Genomic DNA, 24,442 nt, shown 5'->3' with positions numbered 1-24,442 from the left:
GGATCTCCCAAGCTAAGAAAGCACATAATCGAATGTTCAAGTCACCAATATGACTTAAAACATACTTTATTCAAAGAATAAGATTCATAGACAGGAAAATTACCCTTACAAGCCAATCCAGTGGTAAAGAAAGATCTGATTAACTCATCAGTAAGTTTCATAGTTTTGGTTAAGGTTCTGAATAATTATATACCCATACCATATAGAAATATTAACATAGAAGTTTAATATTTCCATAATAATCAGGTGTACCTGCAGAGTCTGCTCTCATGGTAATGCCTGTATATTCAACAGTTTCTTCACAGATTCCTTATACTGAGACATGTTATTTTCTGTTTCACCTTCATTTTTAAGTGCAATTACAGAGTTTCTGTAATTCTTAACCACTTCAGATGCAAGCAGCTCTTCCTTAGTTACATTACTGACATTCTCTGAGGCTTTTATTCGAAGTAGTGTATCCAAGGCATTTTTCTGAGAACAGCTGTTTTCCCAGATATACTCTTCCATGTCTTCCTCAGTCTTCTCGCTCTCCCACATTTCCGTTTTCTGAAAGAAAATATACATCGTCTTAAAAACTACTCAAGACTGAAACAAAGCGACAATGATTTGAAGAAACTTACACCAATTCGCTTTAAAAATTACATTCGTTGTGGAAGATATTTCCCCTCCTCTAAAGTCCAAGGCTTGTAACTCAAGCCTCAGAGTTCAAAAGGTGCCGGCATGCTGCACATTTTCTGTGCAGAATGTGTTCCTTTCCTCCCACTTATCAAGTTCTTTATGTATCTGGCAGATGTTAACTAGACAAGTCAGAATGGGAAGAAAAGCTTACGGCCTTTTGTTATAATGAGTAACACAAAGCCTTGTAAAAGTATTAATTTTAAATAAACCTAAATGCTCAAGGTTTGGAAGTAGCCACCTAGCTATTATGTCCCTGGTATGTTTACACTGGCTATAAGACACAAAGTGAGACTGCTCGTACCAAGTAGCACATGATGAGAGACAGCAACCCTTCAGTATTCAGGAAACGCTTTGACTGTGACTCATAAGGAAAAGCACCACCAATTAATCCATTTCCTCTTCCTGCAAAACAAATTGCTCCTCAAAATAATCTCTATCCACAAAGTGCTATTTTTTTTTTACCTAATTAGCGCTGCAAGATTAGACAGGATCAAAAGTTCAACACAGGCAGAAGACATCATCCCAGTGCCTGTAAATACCTGGCTCGTGCAGTTGTTCTTTATAATTTTTGTCTCTGAACATTTCACTGATTCAGCAGAGCTTCCCAGACTGCTTAAGGGATATTTCCAATGTTAAAACCTGCTATTTTTGTATAGTTTTTATTGTACTTCGGTAAATATATACAATTTGTAGATATAGTTGTATTTTTATATGTTGCAGATCGTGTATTTATTTGTATAATTTAGTACTTTACTGATGTAAACAATACATAGTGTCCTTATTTCAACTATTTAAGAATCACAATTTGAAATATTTTTGGTGGTCATGTTTTGTTTTTTTTTTACAGCTGTTGTAGAAATCACATCTAAATAAAACTTATTTCTCTGGGAATAAGTTCAAAGAAACCTTATAGTAAAGCATTTACAACATAGATTTTATTTTATTTTTTTTAAATCCCTTGCCAGAAAGGGTTCTTCACGACATTTTTAGTTATGCTATGCAGAATCAAAATAAACCTGGCAATCACAGGAGGGTTGGGGTTTTTGTTTGGCTTTTTTGGGGGAGGTGAGGTGGGGGCATGTTGTTGGCTTTTCTTTTGTTTATTTTGAAGTATTTCGTCCACTAGTCAACAAGGTTGCTGCAGTCAAACCACAATGTTTAATAACCTTTAATTAAGACCTAAGATTTTTTTATTTTTTTTTCCCCTGCAACCCTTTGTGCTTGCTGAATTTAAAAATGCTTTAACAAATGCTGCATCCTGCACCTGGTAAATAGAACCTCTTGTCTTTTAAATCTCTGAGTCCAAATGTTTAGACAGAAACAGTGATTAACACTGCTAAAAGGCTCATATGACTGACATTAAAACCTGGACACAATACAACACAGAAGTAAAAGAACCTTATTCAATTTCTAGAGGGGAAAAAAAAAAAAAAAAAAAAAAGACATACTGTAGCCTGCATTGCTAAAACAGTAGCAGAACAAGTGGGTATAGTCAAATATTCCTTCTATGTTTGAAGAATACTTAAATTAAGTGTTGAGATAGTTTTCAATTAGTTACATCATCCTGTTATACCTATCCCTTGTTTATCTGTATAATGGCTATCCAAGACATTTTTTTCCTAAACTCCAAAAGAATTTTAAAGCAAAAGCTTCTCTCACAGGGATAGGGTTTCTCAAGAGTAAGGGAATATGGGTATTGCTCCTGGTCACTCCCTGGACCAAACTCGTGTTTGAAGTTCAAACAAAAGATCACTGTGAGGCTTTTAAACACCTTTAAGTTATAGCGGAGACAACAAGAACTAATAACCGTCATTACATTTATCTCTGCAGGAAAATCCTTCTCCGGACACATTAACTTACAGGATTTTGGAGATGTACGCTGATAAAAGATTAAGATTTCCCTATCTCGTTCGGGTGATACAGAGCAAGGAGATTTTAAAGGAGGCCAGAGAAACTGTGAAGCATTTATTTCTTGGAATCCTTCCCAACAGAACGGTGTGTCAAAACGGATTTTAAAATTAAAATCTGACTTGCAGGGGGGAGCAAGGCAGGAAGGGATTTGCAGTAGGGGGAGATTTCAATATCCGTTCCTCAGCCCTGCTACAAGAAGCCAGTATCCATCACTGCAACGTTGGTGGCCATGCCTCGAAATGAGAAGTTATCCCCCTGTACACAGGTCCAGACATACATCACAAACAGGAAACCGAACAGAAACCAGATTTTTGCAAAACAACTGTATTGAGTGAAACTTAAATATGTTTCCAACCAGATTTATGGCAAGAGGAAAAGTGACTCTGGAATTATATTTTCATTTGAAAAAGCACCCTAGGTAGACAAGCACCCATGAACTCTGACTAGTGGAGGTGTTACAAGTGTTGTAAGTCCCAGTTTAAAGTGTTATGAAGAAAACTAAGGTGACAATGAAAGAAACTTCAAAAATAAGGTCTTCATCACTCAAGCTTTGTTAATTGATGACTTTTGTTCCCTGCAAATTTAAAGTGTTAGTAAATACTGCACTAAGTCTTACAAACAAGAATAAAACCATGAAAACTGGGATACAAGTGTGGCATTGTGTAACATTTTGATAAAAAACCCACTTAGTGAACAAGATTAAAAATCAAGAACGTGTTTTTTTCTTCAATGAATTCACTACAAATGATTGTTTCATTCTATCACACGTAAAACAGAATCTCAGTGAGTATTAACCATCCTGGCTGAAGAAGATGCAATCAGCTGGTAATTTCAACTGTTTCTCTTACCAAAACTTCCAATAGGAACCACAAAACTCAAACAAACAAAAAAAAACACCAGAAAAAACAGCTTTTCATAGAAAGTCAAAGGATCTAAATCTACTGTTAAAGAGGCATAGAAGATTTTTTTTTTTTTTACACTTCCTAATGCAAATATAGAGCATTTTTAACACCATAAACACACTAAGAATTTGTTTCTAAGCAAATCTTTTATGCTACAGTTTAAGTAGTATTTTGGGAGGTTTACAAGGCTTTACAGTGCTTAATCTGACGTGTTGAGAGAGTACAAATACTAAAATTGTGCTCTGGCCAGTGAAATTGCTTTCTACATAGAAGTCATTAACAAAAAGCTTCAATTTATATTGTACCTTTAAGTACAGAAGAAAGGAAACCATTTTTGATCACTGAAGCAGGCATTTCACCATTTGTTGTGTTTTTCTGCCAGTTTAACTTTCATCATTTTGCTGTCACAGTGATATGGAGGAAGATTAGAATTGTCAATGTTCTGGTGTTTCTTTTGGGGAAAACATTTTAACTAAAATTTTTAAGTGGTATGCAGAAATCTTCAAGGCAATTAAAAACATGACTTATGTTTATCAATATTCTTGTCACTGGTTTGAACAACTAATAATTTAATGCTGTTTAGCAAAGACCAAGTATTTTAGTGGTGGGTGTTTGGTTTTTTTTTTTAGGGGAAGGGAAGTTCTTTAAGTCGCAAGTCAAATTTCAAACTCTGTATTGCCTGGAATAAATACACCTATTTCTTAGTACTGCACTAAAATGAAAGATACTCTGTGTAGTACAGTAATCACAGATTTTCAGGTAATAAGTGAGAGCTATACTAGCATTTGCCAAATTATTGGGTTCCTTCAATCCGAAGATGAGTTGCGAGACAGTTACGTACTCATCTCTCTTTGGATATATTTACACCTTTCAATTGTACTATTTAGTTAGCAACTTAAAAAGAAATATCAACATGAATTTATAAAGAGGCAAAATGTATCTGATGAGATTGGATAAAAAAAAAAAAAATAATGGTTTGTTGATGCAGAATAGGTAAAAATACATTCTTCTGAATGAGCAGAACATTATTTTCTAGGACACAGCAGTGGCACTGGGCTGATATGACCGTCAAGGAAAAAATCAGGAGAAAGACTGAGGACTTAACATTCCAGCAAGGTACAAATGTAAAACACAAAAGGAGAAGAAGCAAAGAAGAAAGAACAGAACCCTGCCTCAAAAATAATACTAGATGTAAAAGATGCTCGCACACTTGATGATACTCACAGGTTTAAGCTCTGGTTCTGTCGCTAATTTAAGAGTCCTCAGCAGTCACCATCTAGTTCCTTCTTTCAAAAATGAGGACACCAACTAATTTCTCAGGGCTGAAGTGGCTGGGTGTATTTTCTGGAAAATCTAGGCTTCTAAAAGGGCCATTTGTAAGGTATTTATCTAACTCAGTTTGTTTTCTGAATGTCGATCAGGTAAGATTCTGATCTCATCAAGAAAAGTCAGTGATACTACAGGTCTAAATCTTTGATGATTTTCTGTTCATTTTGTTAATATCTATGCTTCATACGACTTCATTTCACTCCAAGATTTAGACCATAAAAATTAATTTATGCATCAAAAAGGTGCCTTGTTTCTACAGCAACTAGAAACATGAGGCTTAAACATAAGGCACTGCAGAAAGCTCGCTACAGTCTGAAATAGTACAAAGACAATTTTGAATTCAACCTTTTGCATGAATGTTCGTCCTTTGTGGTTTCAAGCATGAGGTGCAAAAAAGTTTAACTTTCACTACCTTACACATTTCCTGGCAGCAGAACTCTTCTCTTCGATTTTAAATGTTTGAATTCAGATCTTCAGAGAAAGTTTATGAAATTTAACATCTACTACACCACTTCACTTTATCTTTTCTGTTTATCTTTCAAGTTGTTAGATTTTGAGCACTGGTGAGTGCATAATGAAATGTAATACATACTTCAGAACAAAGTATATATTACAACATTTAGAGACCACCCTTACTTCAGTCTCAGTTTGCATTACTTAAACCATCTATAATGACACAGTGAGAAAGGACACTGTTGTAGGAAGGGCACAATTATATCACACTTCATTATTCTAAGATCTCAGAGTCAGGAGATTTACACTAAGCAGTATTCAGTTACACTAAATAGTGGCCAGAGCTCTAAACCAGTCTCTCCCAGGTACATGCTCTAATCACTAGGCTGTGGCACTCCTCCTCAGTTCAATGAATCTTGAATTTTCTTCTGCCCAGGGTGAGAGTTTCAGCAAGATTTAAGAGTATCGCCCTCCACCTCCCATTTTAACCCTACAACCCATGTGTCACAACATCCTGAGTGTTCAGAACATGAAGTTAAATTATACTTTTGAAATCTAAGTAGCCAGAGACCCACTTAAGTTTCAAAAGGGGACTCATTCTTTCACATATTTTAGGCTGAATTATAAGGTGAACTCCTACTATGAAAACTGCAAAATTCTAATAAGTTCTCCTGGCACAACCCAAAGTGATAAAAATTACCCTTACTTGTAATGGCTTAAAATGATTGTAGATCAAAAAAAGACAATACAATTTAAGTGCTAACTGAAGTCTAGAGAAAAGCTACACAATGGATTTTAGGATTATCACCAATGGTTACGTAAAAACACTCATTCAGCTGCACGCATATGCAGACTCCCCAACCTACCAGTGCCTTGAAGCTGAATGCAAAAGCAACCTAGGACACTACCCTCAAATTAATTCAAACTACACAGCTTTGGGATTCAGAATTTTAGTTAAACCTCTAGCGTCCCTATGTCCATTCTTCAGGTTTTTTTTCCTTCCCTCACCTTTCTCCTTCAACTACCCCGTGCTTTCATTTCAAGTACTATTAGCATCTACAACGCAAGCACAATGCAGAGATGAACCCAGAAGGCACTCTGGCTATCATTGTACATATTTAGAAGCCACTTTCCACCCATCCCTACCTCTATGTTCCTTCTTTCTGTCTTTTTTAAGTATTGAATCTTTTTTATCAGACTCCTGCAACTACACGATTAGAAAAAGCATGAGAGAGTCCAAAAGTGTGTACACCATTACTCTACTGTTATTTTTAGTATGTCAGAGTAGACCTATTACTTTAAGAAACACACTGGAGAACAGAAAAATGCAAAGGCAACTTTCCACTAATCTTTCAAGATCTCAGCTGTGTAATGCAGAATGATACCTTCCACTCTCCATCATTTTGCATTTATGTATGTTGAAAATCATGTGGAACTGGAGCAAGAAATATTGCTGCACCTTTTTGTAGTCTCGACTGGTTTAAAGCAACTGTAAGTTATTTCCTCCTTACTCTACATTCTTCAGATTCCTCTCCTTCATAGTGACTATGAGTGTTTTTCCTCACTGGGAAATTAACTTCCTGCTCCACTTCTTTCTTCCTGCTTTCAACTTAAAACAGAACTTTTTAGTGATGAACTAGGGAAGAAATCAGTTGGTGATCTTTTTAACCGCTTGAGGGCAGCAAACTCTTTAAAAACCACTTCATACCATCAAAATACCATTCAGGTTTAGAGAGATGTTACAGCGTTCAAGAAGCACCATCCTTTAAAGGTAGCAGAAATACAACTGACTGAGCTGCTGATTAACAATCTACCTAATATATCTCACATTTTCATTGATTAATTCAATCCAGGCACAATCCTGGGGGATAATTTGAAAGGAATCATAGAAGTCCAAACAAGACAAGTTCAATTCTTACTAGAGGGTGCAAGTCAGATACCTGCTGAACACATTCTAAAAGCCAATAAACCACAAATGTTTTATTAATAATCCACAAATGTTTTATTAATAACCTGAAAAATATTAAACCTACTTATTAATAACCTGAAAACTATTAAACAGGAAGCAAAAGATCTCAAAGTATCAAAATAAATTAACACTCAAGTTTTAAAATCTGAATGTTTTAAAGATAACTGACCTCATGGCCCTCATGAGCCATCTGCATTTATTAATGTCAACTGCATCAGTCTGGGATCTTAAGCTACACTTCTTGCTTCTTATCCCTCCCTGCAAGTAACAAAGACTACAACTAAACTGAGCTCTCCATTAGATTTAAGCAGCTTTATTTGCCAACCTGTAATTCAAATAGGTTGAACTAAGAACACAGTATGTAAACCCCTAATTAAAACTGCTCCCACTGTTCAGATCCATCTCAAGAAGCAGCACGCTGTCTTACCAAGCAACTCTTATCAATCCACCAACACATTGCCTAAATTCTGACCAGCTTCCCATAGTTGTTCTGCTTTACAGTGCACCTCATCTGAACCTGTAATAACAGAGGACAGATCAAGAAATAAAGGATGAATTCATGTTTTCTCTCCTCTCTTCCTTCACTTCCTCTAGCAAAACAAATAAACAAGAATTATGGTTTTTTTCCTGCCAGAAAATAACAAGCACTATAGATTCCCTTTGCCAGAAGCAAGAGTAGCATTATCTGCTACAGGAATGCAATTCAAGAGGATGAAAAAAAATTATTCACATTTCTTTTATCGAAATAAAGGGGGTTTAATTGTTTAAATATAGATAAAATATCAACTGGTAACACTGCCCTGTGTTTTGGTAAATTCAACCCTTAAAGGTCCTGATAGGCCTCAGCTTTTGCAGAATTTTGCATGGTCTAAGTCCATTGACAGCACTTTGGTGCGAGCATAAGAAGACAGGAAAGACAGTACAGTTTCACATGCAATACTACCTTTTTGTAGTACCAATACTACCAATTTGTTGGGGTTATGTAGCCCAAAAGGCTACTCAGTAGTACCCCACTTCTACAAGTAAAAAAACAGATTCAGCTGCTCTCTCCATTCCCAAGTCATGAATGTGCCTTTTGGCACTCCTGCCACCTTTGTCAGCTTCTTCATCTTTACTCTTTATTCTGACCATCTATCAAGAGTTTGACAATTCTTTTCCCCTGTCCCTCCTTTGCACAGTGTAGAAACTGCCTCTTCCCCTAACACTCACAAAACCAAAACATTCATTTACTCTTTCCACAACAAAACAAAACCAAATTTAAAAAAAAAAAAAAAAGGTAAAACTGCTCTTTCCTTTCAATTCCCTCCCATTTTCTTACTTCCCCATGCATTCAAAAAAGGGAGTTCTTACACACGATTATAAAAAACACCTGAATTTCTCTGAAAGCTTCTCTACACCAGGTTCAATCATCCAGCATATCTTCAAAACCTTCATAATTTGGCTAGTCTGTCTTCTCACACCATCCATTGATTGGTAGCTGGTTAGAGATAAAACGCTAGTCAGTGCATTAACCTATCAACACACTTCCCTTGCTTTGTCTGTGGTAGCTTTCAGAAACCATTTGCCAAATTTGATTTGGATAACCTTTTATTCATTTATTATACATGCAAACAAACTCTCTTCCCCACATCACAATCCAGGAAAGAAATCCATTCTTAACAATATATTCAGAGCCTTGAAGCAGAATAATACCTGTACCAACTGTTGATAGTGCCCATCTCTTCCTCCCTTCTATTTTGTCTGCACTCATTACATATTTCAGCTGTAACTCCATTACAAGGATTCTTGCAAACTAATCCCACCTGAGCCTTCTAACTGCAATAGCAATAGAATTAGTAAGCTGTGGATGCCCTGGATTTTTCTTGAAACCAAAACTGGGAAAGCATACAAGAAAATTGTAATACAGAAGCTACTGTGGACACAGTGCTAAGTTCTGTCTTCTAAGCATGCATACAAAGAGACAGATGAGCCAGAATTAAACCCTTCACGCTCATTATTTTAAAAATAACTTTCATTCTGAAATGCACCTCTACACAACAGAGCCTTGTAGAACATAGATCACTACATACCAAACAAAACCACAAGGAACTGTCATTCTTTTAAAAAGGTTTCAGATTCCTGAACTACTTGGACACTCTAGTTCACAAGTGTAATGAAAGAATTCTGCATCACTCGTAATTAAAATATAATTACACTTGAAATTATTTTATATATTCACATACTTGCTGGTTCGGAAAATTCAGTAATCTAGTTATTAACATAAATTATAGAGTTATGCCATACTTAGAGAGACAGTATTCAAAGTTTTCAGGATTGAGGGCCAATTTTACATGCAGCCAGCTTTCCCTTCACTTAACAAGAAAGATGAGGGCACTGTTCCATTTTCTTGAATTCTATCATGCATATGCCTGAAAACACAGTGTGGCACTACTCTGCTGGGAAAGTCATCAAATATTGCAATTGGTTCTGTAAATAGGATTGATTTTACTGCCTACATGGAAGCCCACCCCTATACACCCCCCTCCACTATTAAAGGTTGTACAAATTAAAATAAACCATACAGTGTTTGCTTATGGTTTACAAAACATATCCAAACTATCCTTCAGCAAGTTATTAAAAGGTATTACCATTCCTCATGGAAAAAAACACCCCAAAACACAAAACATGTCACATAAAATAAATAAACGTGCCTCTCGAGACCATTAATTTTTCATGGAAATCAAAGACAATTACAACTGATTGATGAACTCATCAAATATTAACATGGAAGTTGAAAGGTAATAAAAGGGCAAGAGACTTGTGCATATTCAATACACGCTGAACACACACGTAGCAATATCGTATAGCCCTGTCTTCCATCACTAAGTAATGCTAGAGCAAAGGACAGATGTGGTGTTCGTCTGGAATTAATAAAGCAAGCGGTGTCTGGCTCTCTTGTCATTGCTTAATACTGGAAACTGATCTGCCATTAATTTAAGATTTGTAATGCAACGTAATGCTGTTGGGGAGAAAAATATCCATGTGTACAAAGCACTTGAAATCTGAAGTAAAGGTATCTTTCAAGATGTCAGTATAAGCTGAGTTTAATTTGATGCGCTCTACAATTACAAAAAGTATCCTTCAAGGCAACTTCCAGGGAAAGGGAAATACAGATCATCCTCCTTATGTTTTTTATGTCAGCACTGCAACGATCAAAATCAAGAACACTGAAATTCATAAAAATGCTAAATATGGACATATAATTTAAATACTATAGAATAACTGAAAACAGTAAGTGAATTTTTGGTAGCTAATCTACTACAACTTCTTTAAAAGATCACATCATCTATGGAAACACACTGATGATGGCGGCTTCCACTGTCTCCTCAAATGATCTCACTAATAATCTATTACATTTCAACAAAGTTACGTTACCCAAAACATAACTATGGGTTCTCAACAACAATACCATTTCAGATTGCTAATTTGTTTTCTCTAAAAAAACGGTTGTAAAATTTTTGAAGGCAATATTTATAACCAAAGCGATTAAGCACAAAAATACAGGAGACGAGTCTGAAGAATTCACTGTAAAAGAAAAATCTGTGGTCTAAAGATATCTTATTAAAGGTCTACTTAAGAATTGTAGTAAATTATCAATAAACTGGAGCAGTATCTTTAATACATTTACACTGGATATTTCCCAGGTATAACCATTTAACAAAATTAACCACTGGGAAAAATTCAAAATATGCCACACCCTGAATGATTATAGAAAAGTTTCCATTACACTTTTATAGCAATATTTACCTGAAGAGTTACAATAATTTTTTTATATTTTTCAAGACACTAACTGATGCCATGAAATCCTAAAGCTAACAGAAGGTGGGGAGGATGCCCCTTTTCTGAGCAAAAGGGAGTTCAGAAAAGAAGCCTAAAGTCCTTATGCCTTCCAGCTTCAAGCAAGATTTGTGAGCGAGCATTTAGGAAGCAGAATTCTTCCAAATTACAGCTTTACCACAGCCCATGAAGAGCCCAGGAAAAGAAAGACTTTAAGTAACAGATAAGAGTTTGGAATCAGGCAAAATGTAGACACTGTGCTGTATGGTAGTTTTCATAGCTTGAAAACCAGTAACATACCCCTCTGCTTTTTTGGAATATTTGTTTTCGTCTTTAAACATGGTCACTGTTAGAAATGTACAGATAACAGGGGATAATCACAGAGTACACCACTTCTCTGAATGCACTCAATTCATATTTGAATATTGTACACAGGCCGCCCAGCACGCTGCCAAACTAAAGGTACATTTAGGAATCCTTAGAATTAAGGTGCTTTCTGCTAGGCTCAGGGTCAGTTTTAGGCTTGTTGTTGTGGGGATGTATTGGGAAAGCCTTGGGAAAGAATCTCTTATTAAGGTCAAACACTAGAGAACTCCTGAAAGGAGAAACTACATACACAAACAACAGAAGAGCACTTGTGAAGTTAAAGAAATGCACTCTAAGTTGACTGGAGAATTAAGATTCAAACAGAAGCAACTTATCTCGGTTGAAGAAAAGTGAGACGGAAGAAGAAAAATCTAAGAATTTCCTTTAAGCTGCACACAGTGCTGGAACTTTTTATAAGTTACGGGAGAGCACGTCCACATTAGTGCGAGTTGTTTTACAACTGCTTACCCAAGATTCATGGTACAAAACTGTGAGGAGGTGTATGCTGTAATCATAGTTCTGTCTTCTTAGTGGACACCTGAAAAATCATAAACAAAGCTAGTATTTCTGAAATCAAACCACTGTAATACACTTTTGAGCAAAATGTTAAAATTTCTAATTTTAATGTAGGGAATCTTAGGAAAATGGGTGTTTGATTCACACACATTTCTGAATTACAGTTAATCAAGAATAACATCATGAAGGCATAAGTATTAAGAATATGGAAGAATGGGCATCTGCAAGTCACTAGGAAATGTACTAAATGCAAGAATTTACAGATGTTCAGGCAGCATTAAAAACTTCTTCACCCTCTGTGCCAAAGTGGAATCCAACATACATTAAGTGTGAACTCCTTTAAAAACTAATTTAATTTTTTCCCCCAGAGCTGAAGGAAGATGGCTGGTGAAAACAGGTATGAAATACAGTTCAGAACAGGAGATCTAGCCAACAATTTAAGAAGAAAAGTTTAAGGCAATGTAGCTGTAAGTCGAAACCAGTAAAATTTCTTGGAATAAGACACGGTCCTGCAAAAACCAGTGTACTTATTAAAACTAGTCATCAAAACCTTCTGCTGAAAATTTGGTGACATTAATCTCTTCCTCATGCTGATCATCCATAACCTCCTGCCTCTCTCTCACCCTCAACTCTTCCTGCAGGCTCCTTCACCCCCCTTTCTGATGCAGAACAAATTGCATCATGCGAGATTACATCTGAGACACTCTAAAAAACACTCATCTGGATTACTATGCACTATGATTATTCTAGCAAATAAACTTTAAAAAGGACTCAAGCTTTTGACTTGGATTTATTTTACAGTGAAAGAGCCTCTGTTCAAAAGTAATCTAAATACCAGCCTGGAAAATCCTGTATTAAAGAAATGCATATTGCTCAGAGCTCAGGCCTTAGAATTTACTAAAAATAGTGAAATATCAACAGGCATGTTAAAGAGTTTCTTCTGGAACACAGCATGAGACCGTTCACATATGCTCTAAAGGTAAACTCCTTTCAGCCATGCTAATGTTTTAGCCACAAAATAAGTCTTGCTCAGGAAATGAAACTGTTGGTAGCAAGTGGTTCCAGTAAGCTATCCAGATTTCCAGGTCTAGTCGAAAAAGATAGGCACAATTTTATCCATTTTATATTTATTTTATGTAGAATAAAACAGTGTATCATATCAAACGGACAGGAAATTTAAGATGGGAAAAAAGAATTCTAATAAGAACATGCAAACAAAAAGACTGGTAATTATGATTTTCCTACCACTAAAAGCAGCTGTGAATTAAAGTGTATTGTGAATTTAAGAATACACATGTATTCTCTTAAATGCTTCAGAATTCAACACAGAAAAGATATTTCTCCCATGCAGTCTTCTGAACATAACTGTAAATAACTACAGTGATTTGTTTGTATCTACAAAATCAAAACATTGAGAAATATCTGGTCACTGATGTCATTTTTCTTGACTGAAACTCTTCAGATCATTGAAACTAACAGAACCCATGGGTTGTGTTGGGAAACATGAGGACTACTTTAAAATAACATTCAAAACTTCCAAATACAAAGTTTCAGTAACTAACAATATTTAACAAATAATAGGTTTGACCTCACGTGATTTGTCCATTATAATTTTAACAGTTAATAACAGGAGTACTGGTATGTTTAAGTAATTTCAGCCTTAAAAATATAATAATTTACCAAGACAATAATTGATATTACTGGAAGACACGCAGCCCTTGCTATATTGGCATTTTTTTCCTTCTTGTAACCGTACCTGTCCGTTGTAATTGTGAGCATATCTGTATCCTTACAGTACCGCTCTCCTACAAGTTTAATGAGCTTCTTCTTTGCATGGTCATCCAAATTCAGGTTAGAAAGTTTAACCTTCAAGTATAAGAGAAAACACTTTAATTACTTGGATAAATCCAATCTATGCATCCTGAAAATATGTTGAGATACTTAGGTACATCTTTTAACAAGAATTAAAAGGATAGCTATTAATTATGCATTTGCAGAGTTTCTTCTGTTTGTATCACGTGTCAGAAATCTTAACGTAAGGCAAATATAATCTGTCTATTCAGAGAATAGATTTCTTTTCATCCAAATACCAGAGCAGCTGGGTGAGAATCCTTCTACTCATTGGCCCTGGATCACCTTCCCTTAGAGAAGAGCCTACCCCCACTGCTGCCTGGCAATGCTCACCCCATGAGAAACACCTTTTTGTAAAACCCATTTTCTTAACATTGTCTTTCTCTCACACTCACAGAAATAATGAATTCTCCAAACTCTAAAAGGGCTTCAGACACAACTTTCTGGCAAGTGTACAACTACTAGTGCACGTAAGCACTTTATGACCATGACTATCTAAATTTAATGGGATACTCCAGCCCAGATGTCCAGCATTAGCTTGCTTGAACCAACAATGCAAAACAATTCCACCAAGTAGTACTTTTTGCACTGTCTTAAAAGGATGGCATTAACATAGTTGCATTATGTTGCCTTCATACAGCATGATCATCTGAAATTTAAGAATTGAGAGAGCTACGATTTTATATGAATGTTAAGAGAGCTATGATTTTATTCCACACGACTTGCTTTTCCTATAAAAAACCAAAAAGCTATCTGGTCTGTTGCCTATACTACAGGATCACAAAAAATATTTTGTTCTTACTAGTCCAAAGTCACTTTAAAGTGAAAAAATATTTATGTGACTACTTGCTTCAAAATAGGATAGCAACTGGACAGCTTGTAATTGTTAGCTGGAATGCTGCAGACTAGTTTATGTTGAATTTTAGAAAAGATAGAGCTCCCCAAAGAACAGCTGTTGATTTAAAAAAAGGTCTCATTTTACATCCCACAGTATGTTGTCTGGTACAATGTGGACAATTCTGCTTGGGAATAAAGTAGGATAAATTTTATGACAAGAAATACTGGCATTAGGCTACAAAGAGATGAAAAACTAGCATTTTCAGTACGCTACCTGGCAGGAAAAGGGCATCATTTTTTAAATAAGATTAAAAAGGTTTAACTTTTAAACAATATTTCACAAAGGAAATCTTAACGTGAAGATCCACCAGAGAGTTTATCACAGCACACAGTAAATACTCTCTCATTGATACAAACTCAACCACTATCTGAGCCAGTGCCATCTGCTTTCACCTTTAAATCCTTCTCTTCCCCCTCCCTAGGCAGATTTTGTTGTCAGGAGGATTAATCAGAGAAAGACTTGATTAATGAAGTCTGGAATCAGAACACCAGTGACTGAAAAAGCATATGGGTAGCTGTTCCATTTTTGTCTCCCACTCCAACCCCTCCTTTTTTTAATATCCATGCATATTACACATCCACATGATGCCTTACAAGCACCAAGGCCAGTTAACACTAATGGGTAGATGTAGATAGAACAATACAGACACACTTATTTGTGTATGATTTTGAATTAGCTTCTCCACTGCAACACAGCCAACCCCTAGTCCAACACCTTGCGTCCCAACAGCCACATTTAACAGAAGACACATATATCTAGTAATGTTTTTCACAATTTAGAAAGCAAGAAATTCACATATGCTCACCATCTGCTGTTTTTAATGGGAGGAGACTCAAGGCTGTTTGAGCAGCTGAGCTTTTCCTCCTACCTGTGACACCATATCCTGCAAATATCAGTATTCCTCCAACAGAGACAACTGAATTTGGGAGAGCAAGAGGAGTCCAGTGTGTGCCCCCTCTGCACACATTCACAACCCAGTATGAACTCAGGGCCTCCTATTTTCACAAACGAGTCTATTTCCTTTGATTTCTAACACATATAAATTTATGAAAACTTGCTCTCTGCCACAGATCTGAATTACAAGACAAAAGGCTAAACTCTAGTACGCTGTGACAAGGGGATGGTGAAATTCCTGCCAACAGTGGTGTGAAATGCATATTTAAGTCAATGAGAGACCAAATTAAATTTCAGCCCAAAAGGCAAGTGGGGAGTCCTACAGACAAAATGAACTACTACCATTCAAAGTTGCCATGATTAATGTTTTACAGGTGTTATAAGCATGTGGAATCCTACAGTATTTTAACTTCTATACTGATAGAACAGGAACACAACTATCACTGACCCCACTGCTGTTCTTAAGATAGGCTCAAATCTCATCTCAAAAGGCATGTTCAAAAGCCACAGCACAATCCTAACCTTGCTGCCATGAGGACTGGCAAGAAGTGGAAGAGGTTGTCCAGACGTTGTGCAATCTCCTGAATGCTTTCCAAGATCCAACTGGAGAAAGTCCCAAGGAACCTGACCTGATCTCATACCTACCTTACTTTAAGCAGGAGGGCAGACTGGAAAGCTCCTGAGCTCCCTTCCAACTTTAAGTATCCCATGATCCTATGATCAGAAGGCTGCTGCTCCTCCTGCTTACACACTGATGCCTGCACACCTGCCAACTCAATACTTACTAACAGTGCCACATTCATATGAACTATCTGTCAATAATTGAGCACTTCTAGGGTCTATAAATGGGCAATGAAATAGTCTAAGCAAGACATTAAGCACAAAGGCTTGCAGCCTTTTCTATGGTAGATTCTTCAGAAGGTACACTATTTGTTTTATATCAGAGCTTAGTCTTAATTTATAAATACATATCCATAACCTTACAATCTCAGTTCTATCGTGCTGCAATATACTTAAGAAAATCCACTGCTTTTTATTCAGACATTCAGCAAACCATTTCCCTCATTCCCTTCCAACACATCATACTTGCACATGTTTTGAAAAGAAAGCCAAGTATTTGGTGTTTTGAAACCAAGGCTGTTTACCAAAAATATTACTTACTCTTAAAGTCACCACTCTTGCTTTGGGATTACGAATAGATGTTCCTGCAGAAACATAATCTACTGTTTCAATTTCAATAGGAAAATGCTGTTCACATTTCTCATCACTGTCCAAAGCACTTGGCCATTCAGTGCAGAAATCTGTATAATAAAGAGAAAACACTCCAATTAATATCTGTTGGTTTTGTTTATTGTGGTTTGGGGGTTTTTTTCCCAAATTTATTGCAAAGTATCTTTTTCAAAGTACTATTTATAGAAACCATACTCATTTAGATAACAGCAGGGTCTCTAGACTTGGTCCAGTATTTCAATGTCTTCCTTTGTACTGGGTTCCCCAAAACACGATACAGTACCCCAGATGCAGTCTCACAATTGCCAAATAGAATCTCAGAATGGTTTGGGTTGGAAGGCACCTTCACAGATCACCCAGTCCAACCCCCCTGCCATGGGCAGGGACATTTTTCACTAGATTGGGTTGCTCAAAGACCCATCCAACCTGACCTTGAACACTCCCAATGACGGAGCATCCACTTCTCTGGGCAAGCTGTTCCAGGATCTCACCACCCTCATTGTAAAAATTGTTTCCTTATGTCCAACCTAAATATCTACTCTTTCGGTTTAAAACCGTTGCCCCTTGTCCTGTCACTACAGGCCTTGGTAAAAACTCTCTCCTGTCTTTCTTATGAGCCCCCTTATAGACTGAAAGGCCACAATAAGGCTCCCCCAGAGCCTTCTCTTCTCCAGGCTGAACAACCCCAACCTTCTCAGCACTTCTTCACAGGAGAGATGTTCCAGCCCTCTGGTCATTTGCGTGGCCCTCCTAACAGGTCCACATCCTTTTGTACTGCGGATCCCAGAACTGAATGCAATACTGAATAGAGGACAATGAATTCATTTCCTAAATGTGGTGGCTACACTCTTGTTAATACAACCCAGTATGCAGTTAGTCTTGCTTGCCACGAGGGCACAATGCTGACTCGTGTTCAACTTTCAAATGTCCACCAGGATCCACACGGCCTTTTCTGAAAATTTTTCCAGCTGTTTGACCCCTACCACATGCTTGTACTTGGATGTTATTCCATCCCAGACTTTGCAGTTGCCTTTAACTTCATGAGGATCCTCACAGTGGATTTTTTTCCTGCCTGTTGAGATCCCTTTGAATGGCAGCTCTGCTCTCCAGTGTATCACTTGTTCTCCCTCAATTCGTTACTATCTGAAGACCTGCTGAGGGTGGGGTCTCTAGTTATCCACGTTGTTATAAAGCATGTTTTCACATGCTTGGAAATGGCTTCCAGGAAGGTTTGCTTCATAATCTTCCAGGGAATGTGGTGAGGCTGACTGACCTGCAATTTCCTGCATCTTCTTTCCTGCCATTCTTGAAGATGGCCAGGCAAAAATCTCCTGTGACTCAGGAGTTCCCTACACACCCATGCTGTCCCTTCTGCCATAGCCTGCTCAACTTTCTGCACACTGGTATGGACCATTCTTGCTTTTGAGGAAGTTGAACTTAAACATCCACCAGCTCTCATGGGCCACTTTGCTCCCCAGGAGAGTCCCCAAGAAGATCTGCCAAGCAGATTCCTGGATAAAGCAAAATCACTCTCCTGAAGTCCAGACTGTAGTTCCACTGTCTGTCTTCTTCAATTCTCTCAGGATTTTAAACATCACAGTTTTATGACCACTGTTACCAAGGATGCCCCTAACCTCCAAATACTTAACTAGTTCTTCCTTTCCAAACAACAAATCCAACAGAGCGTGTCTCCTAGTCAACTCGATCATCTCCATCGAGAAATTGCCTTCAATACACCACCTTCCTTCCTCACTCCTCTCAAAATCTTAAACTTCACCATCTTCACTTCACAATCAAGGCTGCCAGCAACCTTGACATCTCCAACCAGTTCTTCCATACTCATGAGCAACATGTGCAACACAGCACCTTCCTACAGGCAGTTTGTCCACCATCTGCATCAAAAAAATTATCTGCAACACACTCCAGAAATCTCCTAGATGGATTCTATTTCATCCTGCTACTCTTCTAGAAGCTGTCGAGATGGCTGCAGTTCCCCATGAAAACCAAAGCTTGCAGTTGTGAGGCTTTTTTCAGCTCTTCATCCACCTCCTCAACCAGGCAGCCTGTGGCAGATGTCCACCAAGACACGCTTTCAGCTTCTTCTCTGATCCTGACTCTCAAATTTTTCACCAGCTTCCTACACGTCTCATCACAAAGCTCTGAGCTGTTCTTCTGGGAACAGGTCAGCTCCTCCTCTACATCATCCTTGTCTGTACCTCAATCCTACACAAATGCAGGGTGAAAGCTTCTATCTCCTCAGATTTCTAATTCCTCCTGTTTCCTACTCTGCATGCATTTGTACACAGGAAACTCAAGACAGGCCTCTCATCTCTTACCATACAGGCTGAGGGGAGACCTTATCACTCTACAACTACCTCAAAGAAGGTTGTAATGAAGTGGGTGTCTATCTCTGTTCCCAAGCAACAAGTGATAGGATGAGAGGAAACAGCCTGAAGTTATACCAGGGGAAGTTTAGATTGGATATTACGAAAAAATTTCTTCACCAAAAGGATTATCAAGCACTGGAACAGGCTGCCCAGGGAAGTGGTTGAGTCAATATCCCTAGATGTATTTAAAAGATGTGTAGATGCAGCACTTAAGGACATGGTTTAGCGGTGGTTGGTAGTGTTAGGTTATTGGTTGGACTCTATCATCTTAAGAGCCTTTTCCAACCCAAATGATTCTATAATTCTATCTCCTGCCTTTACCCTTGTGCCTCCACTTCTCTTTGGGCTAACCTCCTCGTTAGGTTCTCCCTGCTGGCTGGCAAAGATGCTCTTGGTCTTCACTAGATTGGGAAAGGTAAAATTAAAAGTCTTACTGGTGTGCTGAAAACCTGCCTACCATTTGTATGACTTAATGCATCAACAAGAAAGCATACAATACTAGCCAAAACCTGACAAATAACCAGCTGCAGAGATGAACCACGTCTCACCTTCTACTTCATCACACACAGGCACGTTTTGCATCATCTTAAAACTCCAAGACATGGTTTTTAAAAACAGAAAAAAAACAACCTGACAAAACAAAAAACCCCTCACCTTTAAGAGCTGCACAGTGTTTCTTAATTGCAGGAGGAGTAAGATGCAAAAAATTGGGAATCTGAAATAAATATATTAAGAGTTACCAAAATAAAGCTCTTCTGTCAGTTCATAAACAAAGGGCACTACTGAAATCTGATTACACTTTAACATTTGTTAAGGCAGTACAATACACTTAAAATATTCAGATATGAAGACTCTTCTCAAGTCTGACTTAGCAAAAGACTTAAGTCACAGGCATGATAATCCTAGAAGTCTCCCGACTGGGTTAATTTGCTACTTACATTAGTACTTTTTACCATTTAATTTAGAAATTAAATAAAGTATTACCCTATTTAATAATAGAAAACAGTATCCAATCCAAATATTACAATCAAAGCAGTGTAGTCTTAGTGAATAATAATTTTAAAAGTTACCACATGCCAATGGCATGTGCCTTACCTTTATAAGTTCTAAGTTGCCTTCTTTGGGTGGAGGTACTCCTCTCTTCACTGGGTAACCCATTCGAATTGGGAGAGGCACAGAGGCAGGTTTAAACGCAGCTGCTGTTGGATAAACACTGCTCCAGTCCTGATCAACAGCCATCCTCTCAGTTCTGGGAGGTGTAGGCTAATAAATGAAAATTGTAAAAGTTTGATGGGAGATACGCTGCTCTGCGAGACAAAGCAGGAGTAAAACATACAAGAAGCTGCTTTAGGAATAAACTCCCACAGCTAGAAATTTCAAGACACCTTTCTTTCAAAAGTTGGTGCTCATTTGTAAAGGGATTTTTAAAAGATAGCCTTCCAAAGGTTTGGTAACAGGCCCTTCCCAATCTTCACATGCATTTTATTTCAGAAATGTTTAGAAAGAAGAACTTGCCATCTTCTTGAGTTGTGATAAATCAGCAGAGGGAAAAAGGGGAAGCAAACTAGTATTTAATTGTAAACTCTGTTTTCTGAAGTGCCTAAGCATTTCATGGGGGGCAAGAAAATTTTTTAAATTCTGGAATTCTGAAAGTCTTAAGTTCATATTAAAAGAAACACATATTAACTCCTCTGAAATTACTCGCTATAGAATTCCCACTATAGGAAATATGTAACACAATTTACAGAAATAGCTTATACGCTCCAATAACTGACCAAGGTTTTAGGCAAATGCTCCTTTTAAAAAAAAACAAAAAACCAAAAAAACCCAAGTCACTGTTTCTTTCCCCAAAACCTTAATTTTTAATTTAGAAGGATAAAAGACAAATGGATACATGCAGTCAGCTGGTTTGACCGCTCTGGTGTGTCATTAAACCTGCTCTTTTACGCTGAACAAAAATTTTCTACATGCCACGTCCATTTTTACTATTTGCCTATAAAAATCATAACACACACTACTTTTGAAATTTCTGTGTGGAATAAGTAAGAAAATTCTCAGTGATTAAATGTTCAGATATCAGTTTTAATTCTACTGTGCAAAACCAACTTCACTTATGCACAATATCAGATTTTTTAATTACACCAGAAATCAACCACTATGAATCCTGGAAACTCATACTGAAAACAACATGAAAATGTCTCTTTTTGTTTTAAATGCAACTTTCAGGCCCTTTTAAGGCCTGCAGTACATGGTATCAGTACAAGCTAACTGTTTCCTTGTTACTGTTCATGTTTTTGCCTTTATGAGAATACAGACTGAGAAGAGATGGGACACTGAAGAAGCTAGGTGCTGTTTCTGAAATAGTTATAGTGGATTGTTTCATCAGGTTTTGACTGCAGAACGGGCTCCTATACAAACTGTTAAAACTTAGAAAACTTTCTGAAACACACTTGAGTTAACAAATAGTTTCAGTACTTACTGATCTTATGAACTGTGGCGTTCTGCCTCTTGTCAAAGCTGAAAGAAAAAGAAACATCTTCAATACAAACTATTATATGGTTTTGTGAGGAAAAAAACGCAGCATAATTCTGTGGGGTTTTTTTCTTTCACTAAGACAATATACACTAATACTCCCCAGTCTTTACCTGGAAGAAGGAGAAGATCAGATACTCATACTGCAGATTGCTCATTTATTTTTTGAATTGTAAGATAAAAAAAGCTTGGAAGCCAATTTGTCTGGGTCTATCCTAGAAACACGTTAACAACAATTTAGTGGTTACACTCCTAAATGATTTTGGAAGCATCTTTTATTCCAGCTTGATGCAGGAAGAAAGAAAAATGAGTGAAAGTGCACTTTTGCCTTCATAACTGTGCTTTTCTCTTTCCCACATGGCTGTTCAGCCACAAATCACTCTCCACCAGCAGCACAAGACAGCTAAACCTAACAGTTCACTATCAAAAGGAGAATCCCACAGCTCCATCCCTTCCTTCCGACAGTACATCTTCACACCCTCTTCTGTGCCACTCTCAATCTCATCTAAACTCTGTAGATTAGCACATCAAACTTTTTCTTCTTGAGCCGGGGATGGAGAACAAACCAATGTGTTTGTTTTCTGCCATTCTACCACATTGACTTGGCTTACTGAGCAGTCCCAGAGATGACAGAACAGAATGTGAAAGAGTTTACTCCCTTTTAGCAGGTCTGAACCACCATTGGGCTGAACTTTTTAGCCAACTGACTTCAGCTGGAGCTGTGGTGAGGGACTCACAGGGATGCACAAAGATACCAAATACCATTGGGTTTTCAATCTGAACAGAGATCTTCACTTTCTTGTCTTCATTTCCTCCCCCATCCTCAAATTCTGTTAATCACTTTCAACCCCCCAACCCCCCTGAAAAAAACCAGCCCCAAACCAATGTGGCCTTTATAATAGTCAAATTAAGGTGAATCTGATTACATTTATTTTCAAGTGTCCTGCTTTAGCTTGGGAAAATTTTTGTTGTTTTTTAACTGTTGCCACATTAAGATACAGTAAATATTTAGCAAAATAAAAAACGAATGGGATTTAGGAGTGGATCTTTAGGGTTCTTTTTGCCTCATTAATTTCTCTCACAACTCTACCCCATATAAGCCTCGTAAAAACTTGTGAATTTCATAGTTCTTATGCTTTCCTCATATAAGTTATGGATCCAAATCTGTTCTTCCTCTTCTTGCCATATAAAATTTTAAACTGAAGAACACGTATGGGGCTCTGCAACAGCATTCTTTTATCCCTAGATCTGTCATTTTTGTGGTGCTTTCACAGACACACTTCATTCATACCAATACTCTTTCTATTACAATCATTTACAGTTTCAGGTCAGGATACCTTTCACTCCTGCACTGCCACGGGTCCCAGCATCAGACACCACTCAAAGGCTCTTTCACCAACCCAGCCTGCTCCTGAATCTGCAGATAACAAACGCTCACCCACTCTTTGGAATAATATTGGTACAATGCTGACCAACAGCTTCTATTTGCACTCAGAGCACCCTGAACAGCTCACCTTGGGGCCAGGCACCACATCAAACGTTTTAACGCCAGTGAACATCCCTCAACGAACAATTAAATTATTTGGAATACCTAGAACCAGGCAATGCTCTGCAGGTCCACCGTACCACTGTAATCCTGAGCTGAAAGTTTGTCTAGCAACCACCAGTTTGCTCATTTATTTCTTCAGACTTTTCACAGTTATTTGTGCTGCTAAAATCTGTAACTTTTAACATCAAGATTTGTGGTTTTGGGTGGGTTTTTTTTCTTTAAAACAAAAGCTCTCCAGAAAATGCTTGCAATCAAAGTGTCCTTCTCAGAGCCACCCACAGCCAGGAGGGGCAGGAGGGAAGGCAGGAGGGGCGGGAGGGAAGGCAGGAGGGAAGGCAGGAGGGAAGGCAGGAGGGAAGGCAGGAGGGAAGGCAGGAGGGAAGGCAGGAGGGAAGGCAGGAGGGAAGGCAGGAGGGAAGGCAGGAGGGAAGGCAGGAGGGAAGGCAGGAGGGAAGGCAGGAGGGAAGGCAGGAGGGAAGGCTACGGCCCCGGCCCCGAGCTCCCCGCCCGCTCCCAGGGTCCCGCCAGCCCGCAGCCAGGCGCAGCCCGAGCCCCCCGCCCCGCGGCCGCCGCAGAGCGGGCCGGGCCGCTCTCACCTTCCCTCTGCCGGCCTTCCCTGCTGGGCACCGCAGGCGCGGAGGAGTAAGCCGCAGCCCCGAAGAGAGGTGCCACCACGACCCTCCCGCAGCACCGGGAGAGCACAGCCCGGTAACCCGCACCGACCCGCAGCGCTCCGCTGCCGGGCGCCATCTTGGGGACGCGGAGCCCGCCGGCAGGACGGAAGCCGGCCCGGGCCAAACCAGTCGGAAAAGCGAAGCGTCGCAGTTCCCCGCACGCATGGAGGCGGGGAGGGGAGGTGCGGAGCCGACTGAGGCGCCCGAAGCGGGACGGAGGCCGGCAGTGATTCTACTGGGGACGGAGGATGAAGGAGGAGCGGAGGGAAGCGGAAGGTCCTGGTCAGCAATTGCCTTGGCTGCGCGCCCTGCTTCCGCCATCTTGGCGCCTGTAGCTGCAGCGCGGGCTGTGGGGGCGCAGCGGCCGCTGGGCCGGGCCTGGCCGTGGCTGGAGGATGCCTGCGGGTGGCTTTTCCCCGAAGTCAGTTTCTTCCTCTCACAAGTAAAAATATAACTTAGTCCCACTTGGTATCTCCAAATCAGTAAC

The 24,442-nt window shown here is 38.7% G+C and overlaps 1 protein-coding gene across 2 annotated transcripts; it reads right to left on the bottom strand.

The window, feature by feature from the left end:
* Positions 1-35: 35 nt before the first annotated feature.
* On the bottom strand, positions 36-24,178 carry MRPS35 (mitochondrial ribosomal protein S35). 2 transcript variants are annotated; one of them, XM_074901814.1, is made up of 8 exons: positions 23,872-24,178; positions 21,680-21,717; positions 20,296-20,463; positions 19,855-19,915; positions 16,745-16,884; positions 13,697-13,806; positions 11,893-11,962; positions 36-546 (listed from the first exon to the last, which is right to left on the bottom strand). In XM_074901814.1, the coding sequence occupies exons 1-8, from the start codon at positions 24,029-24,031 to the stop codon at positions 268-270; spliced, it is 1,026 nt and encodes a 341-aa protein (XP_074757915.1). In that variant the 5' UTR covers positions 24,032-24,178; the 3' UTR covers positions 36-267. The 2 variants fall into 2 exon arrangements, with proteins under 2 accessions (XP_074757915.1, XP_074757914.1); XM_074901813.1 differs by having other exon boundaries at positions 23,878-24,178.
* Positions 24,179-24,442: the final 264 nt, after the last annotated feature.

The sequence above is a fragment of the Athene noctua genome, chromosome 3, assembly GCF_965140245.1.
Source record: "Athene noctua chromosome 3, bAthNoc1.hap1.1, whole genome shotgun sequence".
Lineage (NCBI taxonomy): Eukaryota > Metazoa > Chordata > Aves > Strigiformes > Strigidae > Athene > Athene noctua.
The sequence above is the reverse complement of the archived record's forward strand: the minus strand, read 5'-3'. Positions and strand labels throughout refer to the sequence as shown.